The sequence below is a fragment of the Lepisma saccharinum genome, chromosome 1, assembly GCF_977018435.1.
Source record: "Lepisma saccharinum chromosome 1, izLepSacc3.1, whole genome shotgun sequence".
Lineage (NCBI taxonomy): Eukaryota > Metazoa > Arthropoda > Insecta > Zygentoma > Lepismatidae > Lepisma > Lepisma saccharinum.
Window position 1 is genome coordinate 70,457,663 of NC_139229.1, and position 13,542 is coordinate 70,471,204.

The 13,542-nt window shown below is 36.8% G+C and overlaps 1 protein-coding gene across 1 annotated transcript in view; it reads left to right on the top strand.

The window, feature by feature from the left end:
• The window catches only part of LOC145996355 (uncharacterized), a 151,446-nt gene that overhangs the window by 123,778 nt on the left and 14,126 nt on the right, over nucleotides 1–13,542 (top strand). The window contains exons 30-32 of the mRNA XM_083132787.1: nucleotides 1,035–1,251; nucleotides 7,265–7,509; nucleotides 8,756–8,929. Coding sequence (XP_082988913.1) covers nucleotides 1,035–1,251; nucleotides 7,265–7,509; nucleotides 8,756–8,929 — 636 coding nt within the window. The remainder of the gene's footprint in view (nucleotides 1–1,034; nucleotides 1,252–7,264; nucleotides 7,510–8,755; nucleotides 8,930–13,542) is intronic.

A 13,542-nucleotide genomic window follows, 5' to 3' on the forward strand; every position in this document is an offset into this window, starting at 1 on the left:
ATTGCTCTCATTTTGGTATCAATCGGCAGCTAATGAACTAAATTTTCACCCTAGTCCATTTGCTAGCCAATGGAGGTCGCTGTTTTCCTATACAGGAATTAGTCTCACCTTCTCTGCGACAGCCTTTGTATTTCCAAAAACCCAAGCCTCTTTTCATATCCAAGAGCTAAAATAAATTTCCCAAATGTCCACACTTGTTATTTGTTGCACTTTATTTTCAATTCTTACCGAAATATTCTCCATTTTTAAGCAAACATTATTTGTAATAAATTGAAAATGCTGTTAATTTTATTTTTGTAATGTCTAATGAGCATTGAAGTGTAAAAAAAAATGTCTTTGGTATTTGGTCTCTGTTAATTACATAATTTGTTAACTGAGTTTCCAACTTGGTATTAGGAACAAATTGCACCTAAGTGTCTACAGTGGTTCCGGCCAAAGAATGGACTTGGAAATTATATTTTTGTTCTTTCTGTCGAAAGCCATGGAGGGCCACATGAACCGCTGAACCAATCGGTTTTGTCCAGTTGCTGGTGAGGAGGAATTCTCGTGGTATTCTGCAGTGCCAAGTTTTTCGTTTGGGGTCGTTTTTGAAACAGGTGGCCAAGCACGACGAAGCCTAATGGTTGCCGCGAATGGGACTCCGATTCCCTGCCTCTCCCTGAAATGTGAGCAAAGGGGGCATGTTGACAAGAAGAGGTGTCGTGTATGACTGGACAAAAATCAGGAATGTAACAACCTGTTGCAACACTGCTTTTCACTCCTTGAACTGGAGGCAGAAAGTCTGGGTTTCCTCAAGTCAATTCTTGGGCCGGGCAGACTTTAGGTCCAGATTTGAACATTGACATTCAATAATAGTCACCTGGGTCCTCAACATATCTACCATGTTGAGTGGTACTGGAGGTGTCCATACTCTGGTTAGTCTCCATGAGGCATTAATCGCGAGGCAAGAAAACCTGGTTGTAGATTGGGTCTAATTGGGTGCTGAATTTAAGACATGTCTGTAATAAATTACACATACATTGTGTTCATTACAGGTATATATGTACAAGTATTTCAAAAACAACATGGGGAAATTAAACGTGAATATTTTATTCCTGAAATGCTGTAGTGCGTGTGTTTGGATATCGCTTCTTATCGAGTTCTGCGCTCTCTTGTGGTTTGTACCAAAGACTCGAAACTATCCTTATGAGTGTGATGAAGTGTACTTGGACACTCATTATTTCAAGCATAACACAGACATCTACAAACCAAGTAAGTGGTTCTTTACTTAACCCTTTACCTGCCAATGTTCCCAATTGGGAACATCAACTAATTTTCAATTTAAAACTATACTGAAATTTTTTTTTTCAAAGTTTTCTTGTTTCATCTATTAATTTAGGGTGTATATTTACTATTAACAACATTTAATTAATATTTTCATTATTATCGTCTGGATAGTATACTATGAAATTACACAAAAATGGTTAAAATTGCATTCATAACATTATATATTTTTTATTTACACCCTAATAAATTACTTTTTTCTACTCTGTACAATATCGGGCAGAACATAATGCTAGTATTACATGAAATGTATTAGAATGGGTTTTTCATTGATTTCTATTAGTCTGGACCTAAGTATATTACCATGTTCCCAAATGGGAACATTGGCGTTTTGCATGAACAATGGTTACAGACAACAAATAACTCGCACAAAAAACTGAAGAGAAATTTTCCTCTCACAGTTTTGAGGCAAGATTGTTTTGTAACTTGATCAACAATGGAAATAAAATCATGCTTATTGAGGGCTACAAGTACATTTGAAATAATTGTTTTTACATTGTTTGTATAACAAATATCCCAGCGTGTTTTGTGCCACGTTCTGTTAGCTGCTTCTGTTGATTTATGCCGTCTCGTTGTTATAAAATTCAGTCTTTCAACAACATTTGTACGAACAACATGGCATCGAATCGTTTCCTAACATTGGAAGCAACTTTTCAGTATTTGAATGAAATTTTAGATGACGATACTGAAGACATTGGAGATGTAGTGGATATTTGTCAGTTGCCTCCAGAAGAAACTGCAGATCTTACCGATGAGGAAAAAATTGATGACAATGTTTTGGAAGAAGTGGTTCCTTCAGATGTGTGTGGTGAATTGGTTGTCACAACTAACGTGGAACAATCTACTCCGGAGTCTCTTCAGCCAACCACATCAAGAAAGGCTAAAGGGGCATCAAGTAAACAGGTAGGACATCCTTCGTGGAAGAAGTCTACGGTTATAGAAAACAATTCGCTCCATTGCGATGATTCATTTCAGTGCTTATCCGACAAACACCCAGAATTACTGTCGCTGGAACCTATTGAGTTGTTTCATAAAATTTTACCAGAGACATACCTCGAGCATCTCTCTTCAATGACATGCCTATATGTAGCTCAAAAGGGCAAAATTGTGTCGTTCACCAAACATGACATAGCTCAGTTCTTTGGTTTGCTTCTAATCAGCGGTTATCACAATGTTCCAAGGGAAGATATGTACTGGTCAACAGCAGAAGACGTGACTGTACTGATTGTCCCAACTGCGATGACCAGGCAGAAGTTTCGGGATATAAAGAAATATTTCCACGTTATGGACAATACTCAATTGAAACAAGGTGATAAACTTGGAAAAATTTCACCATTATATGAAGAGCTAAACAACAATCTTCAGCAATATGGAATTTTTCATAAACAACTCAGCATCGACGAATCAATGGTTCCCTATTATGGGCATCATTCTTGCAAGATGTTCATAAAGGGAAAACCGATTCGTTTCGGTTTCAAAATCTGGACTCTTAGTTCAAGTGATATGGATATCCTTATGTTATGAAAATCTATCAAGGAAAGGAAGAAGATGAATCTAACTCACCACTTGGGACTAGAGTGGTGATAGCCTTATTGAATTTTGTCACTAATCCTCTGCAAGTTGAAGTTTTCTTTGATAATTTCTTTACCTCATACACATTGCTGAAAGAGCTTAAAATAAAGGGGTTCAAAGCAATAGGTACAGTACGAGAAGGAAGGACTGGTAGATGTCCCTTGGTACCCACAAATGAAATGAAGAAAAAGAAAAGAGGAGAGTTTGACTTTCGATGTGATGGTCATATTTACATGTGTAGATGGAATGATAATTCCGTAGTCACCTTGGCATACAACTACCACACACACTTGAAATTAGGAACAGCAAAGTGGTACTCTCGCCAATCAAAGAAGAGGATTGATGTCCCTGAACCTCACTTAGTATGAAAGTACAATAAAGGAATGGGGGGGCATCGATGTCTTTGACCGTATGCTGTCCAGCTACAGACCTCAGCTGCGAGGGAAAAAATGGTGGTGGAATTTATTTTCCAATGCTTTGAATGTGGCAGTTGTTGCAGCCTGGAAAATTCACCAAGAACTTCATGGGAAGAGTTCAAAGAATCACTTGGAATTTCGAAGAGAAGTAGCTACCGTCCTCATTCACAAAAATCCATGAACATCTTCGAGGCCAGGACCACGATTTGAAATCCCAGGGTCTGTGAGGAAAACAGATGATCGTTTTCTGATTGAGGCAGGACAAGGAAGGTGTGCATTTTGCCAAAAGAAAAAATGCTCGCCTACAATGTCGCGAGTGTGCAAGAAATATGCATTTGCACTGCTTCCCAGCTTTCCATGGCTTATCACCAGTTCAGGACATTCTGTGTGTGTGTGTGTATTTTTTTTTTATTTTCAAATGTGTAAACTACATACATTTAAAATTTGGTATTGCTACATTTTTAATAAAACAAATCCTTTTCTCCTTGAGTAAAATTGCACAATGATGTTTTCTCATTTTTATACAATTATGTTATCCTATTATTATTTGTATTAGTATTTTGTGTTTTGAAGGTTGTAATGTTGTCTCACTCTCTGTAAGCTTATATGTAATATTTCTGTACATTTACTATGCTAATATATAAACGGAAAACATGCTGGTCCAGTTGAATTATAATTAGAAAACTCTGTAATAATACTTCACATGAAACGCCAATGTTCCCAATTGGGAACACTCCAGTTTACATATAGAGAAAATAAAAAATAACAATTTTTTTTAATAATTCTCTTTAATGTACACCAAAGAGAGACAAATTACTGATCAACTCATTAATTTCAAATCCAAAGACAATTCGGCGTGTAAAAGGTTAATTTTTAAATGATAATTACATTCTCTTTGATAGTCAAGTTTGTCCTATAGGGAAATAAAATGAAATAGTACAAATTATTTGGAATCGGACAGATAAATTGTTTCTCTGATTGCTGATAGTTTTACAAATCTATCTATTTAAATATCCTGCAATTTTGTGGCAGAATCTATTATTTCATTGTTATTTTTGTGAATTTGAAGGCATAATTCAGTGAAGAAGAGAGAGATACATCTGAACTTTTGTTGTAATTTGGTGACCTCCCCGATGGCATAGTGGTAACTTCTAGGGATGCATGATATTGGAAATTTGATATCGCGATATATCATCATAGACGATATATTTTTCCATATTGTGATATCGGCAATATATCTTCTCCATGATATAGATCACAAAATATCATAACTATATATTGCCAACACAATATATATCGCCAAAATATGATTATATATCACCAACATGATATACCGCGTGAGGCACCTAAAAGTACCACCTGAAATAGCGAAGAAACCCGAAACAGTAACGATGTGAGGTTTGCGGGAAACAATAATATCAAATGGGGCTCGTAAATCGGAGGTATAGGGTGGGTCGAAAAATATCGACAAATGGGGCATCTGGAGCAAAGTCATATTTTTTTTAATGGAACGATATACAATAACATGCATAATATAAAAGAGCACACGCAGAGAAACACAACGCCGTTGGTCTCATGCATCTACTGCACATAGGAACGAAGATATGGCCATGTGAAAATATGTAAACAAACTAACAAGTGGCCCACTTGTATTTGGGAGTACTTCGAAGGACAGTAAGGTAGGTTTCATTAAGAATTCGTCTACTTTCGATATTCAGGATCATTCACCGAACTTTATTGTCAGAGGTTGTATATTGCCAAAATATCATGACACTATATCGTCTAGTTTATATAATAGCCTGGATGATATTTTTTTCAATATCGTGATATATCATCTGGACGATGTATTGCCCAACATAACTAATCTCATTGACTTGTAATCAAGGGGTCCCAGATTCAATACCTGTTGGTTCATATCCAAATTTACGTTGTAGGTCGACTCGTGATTAGTCTATCTGTGCATAAATAGGACTTAAAACAATAATTCACATTCATAATTCAGTGGTACAGTAAACATATAAATTTAGCAGTTTCTTTTTCTAAAATGAAGCCTATTTCATTCGCCCAGTTAAATACTGGAGTGTTCAAAAAAATGTATACACACACTTTAAAATGGAATAGCTGTTATATTATTGTCAGTATTACAACAATACGAAGGGAAAAGTTACAGCATAGACACAGTTTCTGCATGCAATTACAATAAGTACTCAAACTGCAAACCACCAGCCTGGAAACACCTTTGCACACGATGCTGTACATTCCTGATGACATGTTCCAGAGTAGCCACAGGGATTGCTGATCATCCCTTATGCATATCCAGCACTGTTCCTTCCCTTTCAAACTTATCGTGCAAACAAGGAATGCTTAGACATGTTGGCAGTTCAGTTCCATATTCCTGTCTCCATTGTTGTTGCACTTCATAGACATTCCCGAACTTCCAATACCACTTCAGAATGTTTTTTCGCACCTTGAGTGACAGTGATGTTTGCATACACTTTCACAACTTATTCCACTGCATCGCGTTGCGCATTGCATTGTGCAGCGCATCGCGTCGCTAAATGCTAACACTATCTGTTGCTGTTTCTGAACAATAGTACTACATGTTGAACCCGTAGCCAACACGAATTGAAGCGTATCGCATGTATGACATGCTTTAAAGTGTGTATACATTTTTTTGAGCACCCCGGTACATTAGTAAGGAAGTGAAAAACACCAGCTTCTACATGGAACATTTGCAATTTTATATCAGAGTTAAATTTTATATTTGTGTTTTGTTGTATTGGCATAATTTTCATATTGGTCAGTTTCTACAATTTATCCATTTTATAGATTAGAGCTGCAAGAAACCACATCAATATTTAGAACTGTCATGAGTAAACTTACTGCTTCTTATCATTGTATGCAATATGAATGTACACCGTAGAGGGTTCTGCTAAGGCACCCGAAAGTTAACCTCTCTTTCACTTTTTTTATGCTTGTAACAACTGTAGACTACAAGAGAAATAATTCTCTTTCACACAGTACATTCCGGTAACTGCTTCTTGCAGGCTAATGAGGCTCTGGCACGTGGGCCCACGACCAGAATGATCCTCTGCGGGGCTCATGTTGTGTGCTGTCCATTTTTGTTGTGAATGTCCTTTCATCAATTTTATCTTATCACCATTCATCCTCATCTTCGCGATTAGCCAAAAATGGCAGAAAAGCAAAGTAAAATAAATCGCCAGAAATTTTTTTGCAAGGTGGTGTTAGACCATTGATAAAACTTGAATAGTAGAAATAATAGGAATAATTGTTGCTATAATGCTTAAGATTATTGTTATAAAATAAATATTATCAACTGATAAATAAAATAATTTCATTTCAATTTTATTATTATTAGTATTATATTCTACTCGATCCACCAGTAAATATCAAACACTACTATTTTTTTAATATTATTTTTAAATTTCATAGTTAGTATACTGAAACACAGAGTTATTCTATTTTGCTATTAACTTTTGCACACCTTGTTCTAGAAAAAGCTTAAAACGTTATGGAGACATTTTAGTAATAGTGTTTGTGTTGTGTGAGTGCTGATACAAAACTCTAATTTTTGGAATTTTGAAAACTGTGAAACTATTTATTGTTTGGTTTAAATGGTAGAATATGAAAACATAATGTGGTTACTCTATTGTATACAATGCTTTCGATTTAATGCATTTTTCTCCATTATTCTGTTCAAATACAAAGTAATTGAACTGTATTTGTGTTGTTAACAATAAAAATTACAAGCTTTCTGTTCTTTTGTAACTTGAAATGAACCATACTAATTTCCAAGTGGGAGGGATGAATGGACCAGTTCAAACCCCCCTCCTTCCGACTGCCATGACTAACACACACCATCAAAAGGTTTTTGTTTTTGTATTTATGTATATCATTTTTTAATAACATAATAAACATTATTTTCTTTCCAGATCTGTATAGAGCTGAGCAAAACAGCGAGTGCTTTTTCTTGTCAGTAATCAACATAGTGAACATTCTCTCCAGTAGTATATACTCAGACCTGTTGCCGTTTGAAACTTGGGAACTAATATACACCATAGTAATGTTTATTGTGTTCAGATTAGCTCTCGTAGTGCTTATTGCAATCATTACCTCCATTCTTGAGGCTGCTATGGACACAAAGGCCAGATATGAGAGTCACATAAGCATGCTTCTGGTAAGTATAAACAAAATGTTAATATTAAAAACCAAACTGCATTGTATAAAAGCTTTTGACCTGTTAAACAACTTGTTCATTGATATGATACATGGAGAAGTTTGTCCTTATTTGTTAACGGATAGTAGTTGTATTCAGAATATTATTTAGTATCTTCAGATGCTACTTGCAAAATAAAAATGTTTGAAGGAGATTTGTTAAATATGCATTTCTTTATCTGTTGATCAAGTTAGTAAGTATTCGCTTGTGGTTGCACATATTATTTGGATATTTTATTTAACTTGTGCTCCATGAATATTTTATATGGGCATCTCGTTTCTTTAGTTCTTCAGCAGGATTCCTACTGAACCATGGAAAACTATGGGAAATAGGTTTAGACTTAATAATGTCAGGGAAATTGACTTAGAACAAAAACAAACTCAGAAAATTGAAAATATATTTAAAACGTTACAGAGTTTAAATATTTTACAGTGAATATTTATTTTTTTACATATTTGTCAACAGTAGTTGGCTACAGCAAGTGTCTGTAAGAAGAGGTGGGAGACCTGCGTTACAGGGTGATGAACCCCCAGTCGTTGTTGTAGGTTTCCATGACCAGGTTACGCTACTCACTCGTAGCTCCCCAATTCCCTCACAATGGTGGGTGGCCACCCATCCCATACACAGGCCGATATCTCAGGGGAAATGTTGTTACACTTTCCTCAGGAGATTGGAACCAGCAGCCATCTCGTAGCATGAGCCGAAAGCCTGATGCCTTAGACAGCATGACCACAGTGTGGACAAAAAGTAAATAAAATAAAAAGCTTTACATTTCCACACAAGAATATAGTGTAAACTGAGGACAAGTAAGTTAAATACATTACCCAGTAATTCTAAAACCTTAAGTCAGGAAATTTGAGTAGGCAAAACGAGTGGGAAGCATGTATTGGGCAAATTTTTCATACTTGTACATTTGTACAAATCTCGATTTTACTTTTTTCAGGGGATGAAGCTAAAAAAAAAGGAAAATGTGGAAAAATGTAAAATGGAGGAAAGTTTTGTAACAATTTTCAGTTGGGACCTTCAATAGTGAATGTATAATGTGGGAAAATGCAAAATCCGGGAACATAAAATCAGGCAATTAAAACATTTGTTCACAAGTAACATGGAATTGTTATAACTTTATACAAATAAGTAGCTATATTTTACCATGTTTGCAATATGAATCAAAACATAACACTGTATATCGGTGTGCTTTCATTTTCAGAAATATCTGAAAGACCGTGATTTGTCTCCAGCGTTGGTAAAGAACGTGTGGAAGTATCTACAGCTGCTATGGATGAGGCAGAAAGGTGAATTCTACCCACAGCTGATGTCCGAAGCTCCTGACAATTTACAGATGGAATTGAAGTACAGGATTTATGGGAAACTGTTGCAAAAGGTAAGAGACTAAATAACTCTCTAAACATGTGATATTGCTACATATAGTACATTTTAAGTGGCTTACCCAGGTATTTTGTATGGGAGAGGAGAGTTCAGTCTTACTTTCATAAAAAGGTAAAGTAAAGGGAAAGTGCTCCCCTGTGCTTTGCACCATGAAGGCGTATAGGGGGTGTGGAGTTAGGGCCCCACACTTTCTAGATCACGGCCGCAGGTGGGGGTGATGTGATCAGCACCATGTCCCTGGCTGCCTTTACCCCCCAGAGTTTCCTCCAGGTACTTTATACAGTACTGGGTGGGCACCGGAGCTGCTTGAACAGGTGGAAAAAATCCCGGTTCTCCCCCACCAGGGATCGAACCTGGGTCTCTCGCATGGTAGTCAGATGCCCTAACAACAGAGCTATCGTGGCTCTGTCTTACCTTCATAAAAATAAAAAAAAATATGTAAAGTTACAGCATATTTATAGAAATGTCAGATTGGTAAAATTAATGGCAATTTTACTGATAAATTGATACATACTCATATATGCTTTATCAGTATCACCAATTAATCTTCTCCATCCACAATACAGTGTGTCCGAGAAAAAATATACCAATAAAGAATTTAAATAACTCAACAATCGTTAACGATAGAAATGTCAAATAACGTTTATTTGGAAGAGGGAAGAAAGGAATTTTTTTTACTACCAGAAGGGAAAAAAATCGTAACATAATTAAGTGCATGCGCGGCTTTGTTCGTGAGTAGTCTGTACAATGGCGCAGTTTACTGTTCGTCAGAAAGTTGAGTGCTGCTTTTGGTTTGCAGAATTGAAGTCTCCTGTAACGGTACAAAGAAGATTCCGGCAACAATATGGACAGGAAGCACCAGAACGTCATTACATTGTTAAATGGCATAAACAATTGCTGGAAACAGGGTCTTTGTTGAGGAAGAAAGGTAGTGGTCGGAAGCGTGTGAGTGAGGATAAAGTGGTTGCAGTTCAGGAAGCTTTCCAGAGAAGCCCGCGTAAATCTGTGAGACGTGCTAGTTCTCAACTTCAAATTCCACGTTCTACTGTGCATGATATCATACATAAAAGGTTAAGGCTTAGAGCCTACAAGTTACAGCTTGTTCAGAAACTAAAGTGCAGTGATAAACCCGCTAGGTTTGATTATGCTAGTGAAGTGCTATCACTCATTGATGATGACAGTGAATTCCTGACATGCATAACATTTTCAGATGACGGTACCTTCCACATTTCCGGAAAAGTGCATAGGCATAACTAGAATATGGGGTGAGCAGAATCCCCATGCAATTGTTGAACATGAACGCGAAAGCCCCAAGTTGAATGTGTGGTGTGGTTTGACACGAGATTCCATAATTGGGCCCTTTTTCTTTGAGGAAGCTACAGTTACAGGTGCAAGTTACCTGCAAATGTTGCAACAGTATGCTGTACCTCGTATACCTCATGGGTACATGTTTCAGCAGCATGCCCCTCCCCCACATTATGCCCGTTGTGTTACTAACTTCCTTAATAACAATTTAGCTGAGAATTGGATTGGGAGGGGTGGACCCATTAAATGGCCACCACGGTCACCAGACTTGCCTTCTTTGGACTTTTTCCTTTGGGGTTATGTGAAGACTATGGTTTACAAAACACCTGTGCAAGACCTCAATGATCTCCGTGAAAGAATTATTGATGCATGTGGCTCTGTCACTCATCAAATGTTGAAGAACACTTGGATGGAGGTTGAGTACCGCCTTGATGTTTGTAGGGCCACCAAAGGAGCACACACTGAGATCTACTAAGGTGAAATTTTTTTCTTGTTCTTTGGTTAAAAAAAATTCTATGATTTTCTATTCCAAATAAACGTTATTTGACATTTCTGTCGTTAACGATTGCTGAGTTATTTAAATTCTTTATTCGTATATTTTTTCTCGGACACACTGTACATGCCAAAATTACCCTCCGAGTGTCAAGTTGAGGAATCATGCTCACACATTACATTTCCTCTGATGCTCACTCTTTAGTTCTTAAGCCACATGAGAAGTGCTTAGGGTGAACTTTCTGATGTACAGAGTGTCCGAAAAGTCACGCAACCCGGTGTTTACGACCGTATAACGGAATAGCGAAACGGAATGAGAAGAAATGCTTTCTGTCAAGAGAATGCCCTGTACATTCGGAAAATTTAGAGAGACAAACATATGTAAGAACATGCATGTTTTAATAACAAATAAGCAAAGTGTTGCCAAAGGCGGAAAAAAAATATTTGCAAATCGTGTGTATTGATGCACAGAACCCATTGAGGTAAATTATCGCAACATTTCACAATACCAACGAACAATTTGGATGGCCATCTAATGAATTTGACAGAAAAAGAACTTTGACGAAGTTTCAAAAACATTGCAGACGGGAATAAATGGGCTGTTCCAAAAATCGATGTTTTCACAATATTACGCAGGACACTGGCAACACTGTTGGTGTCACGTGTCACTAACAGATGTGTTTTACCTCAGGCTATCACACTAAGGCACTTTTAACGACAAAGGAGAAAGTTGGTTATTCTCGAACATATGCAATAAATTACATACACCTTGCAACCCTGAAATGTGGGTACAGAAGAACATGTATCAATTGTTATGTGTTCTGTACCTTAGGTGGTTGCTGTTTGTCGCGAACGGCATTCCAGATTGTGTCTACTTATGCTGACATCGTGTGTGTGTTTTCAAAATGCCATATTCTACACAGAAAAGAGTGTTTATTGTTGATGAATATATCCGAACATCGTCATATTCTCGCGTAAGAGATGCATTTAGGGATACCCACATTTCAGGGTTGCAAGGTGTATGTAATTTATTGCATATGTTCGAGAATAACCAACTTTCTCCTTTGTCGTTAAAAGTGCCTTAGTGTGATAGCCTGAGGTAAAACACATCTGTTAGTGACATGTGACACCAACAGTGTTGCCAGTGTCCTGCGTAATATTGTGAAAACATCGATTTTTGGAACAGCCCATTTATTCCCGTCTGCAATGTTTTTGAAACTTCGTCAAAGTTCTTTTTCTGTCAAATTCATTAGATGGCCATCCAAATTGTTCGTTGGTATTGTGAAATGTTGCGATAATTTACCTCAATGGGTTCTGTGCATCAATACACACGATTTGCAAATATTTTTTTTCCGCCTTTGGCAACACTTTGCTTATTTGTTATTAAAACATGCATGTTCTTACATATGTTTGTCTCTCTAAATTTTCCGAATGTACAGGGCATTCTCTTGACAGAAAGCGTTTCTTCTCATTCCGTTTCGCTATTCCGTTATACGGTCGTAAACACCGGGTTGCGTGACTTTTCGGACACTCTGTACAATGAAATTTTAGTGCTCAATATGTACATGTGCTACTTCACTTGTCATGTGTATTTGAAGTCTAAAGTTTGTAATTCTCAGTTAGAGAAAACACAATTTTGAGGACAAGTTGTAGTCATAGGCACTGACTCCATGGGGCTTGGGGGGGGGGGGGGCTCGAGCCCCCTCCAATGTTAATGATGATGGGGCAGAGCCCTTCAAATAATTTTGCTTAAGAGGATCTAATGTATTATTTTGCTTCTCTTGTAAAGTTTACTCTGTATTGTGCCACATGAACTTAACTTTAAATGCACATTTGAAATGTTCTAGGCCATCAACTTTGGGGGGGCTATGACTGGAGACAGCAAAACACATGACTCATTACTATATACTACATAAGTATATAATTATGACTATTGTTAACATTTTTACTAAAAAGAGTTTCAAAATAACGAGGTAATATGACAATTATACCAGTATGTTGTTTAGTGAATTCTGAACAATTTGAGGTCGTAAACACGACTTTCAGGCAATATTGATATGTACGATATTTAGTTATCCTCGAAATCTCTTCCTCTAGTCCAAAGAATAAGGGGAAAATAATTATAAAGTCTTTGAGTTTATTTAACACTGATTTTCAGTAAAGTACGCAAGGAAAGCTTATGAAAGGTCTGTATTGCGAAAGCGGGAATGGCTATAATCAAATGCATTATTGCTAAAGCACGGCATGCTTTGCATTCTTTTATTATTGCAAAATGAAATTTAAGAAGTAAAATATTGTAGCAAGAACAAAAAAGTAAAACCATTTTCCTGCGATTTGCATTAGCATGTATGTAAATAATTAAGTAAAATGGTTAAATATTGTAAATATTCGTTATTTTTATGGATATGTCAACACTAAGCTTATTTGCATTTGTCACATGTCCTTTCTTTACAAGTCTGTTGCGGACATTAACTCTCCATAACCCGTGCGTGCCGCCTTTTTTAAAATTTTGAATTATTCTCCTTATCAGTGCAAGAAAGGTCTGGAAAACACTAGAAATTTATCTACACAATTCCCACGAAAACATAGAGGCGTTCGAACTTTTTTTCTGGCATTTTTCAGCTGTTTACATGCCTCAAAAGTGACGGGTCCCCCTTAAGTGGCACTCAATACTGTGGGAGGGAACGTTTCCTTTCCTATCTAAATCATAGCACTCCAGCCATGAATTTGGCGGATATAAGAAAAATGAAACAACGGTACGTTGTTCGAAATGCAAAAATTAATTGTATGCAGAAACCATTGCAGTACCCA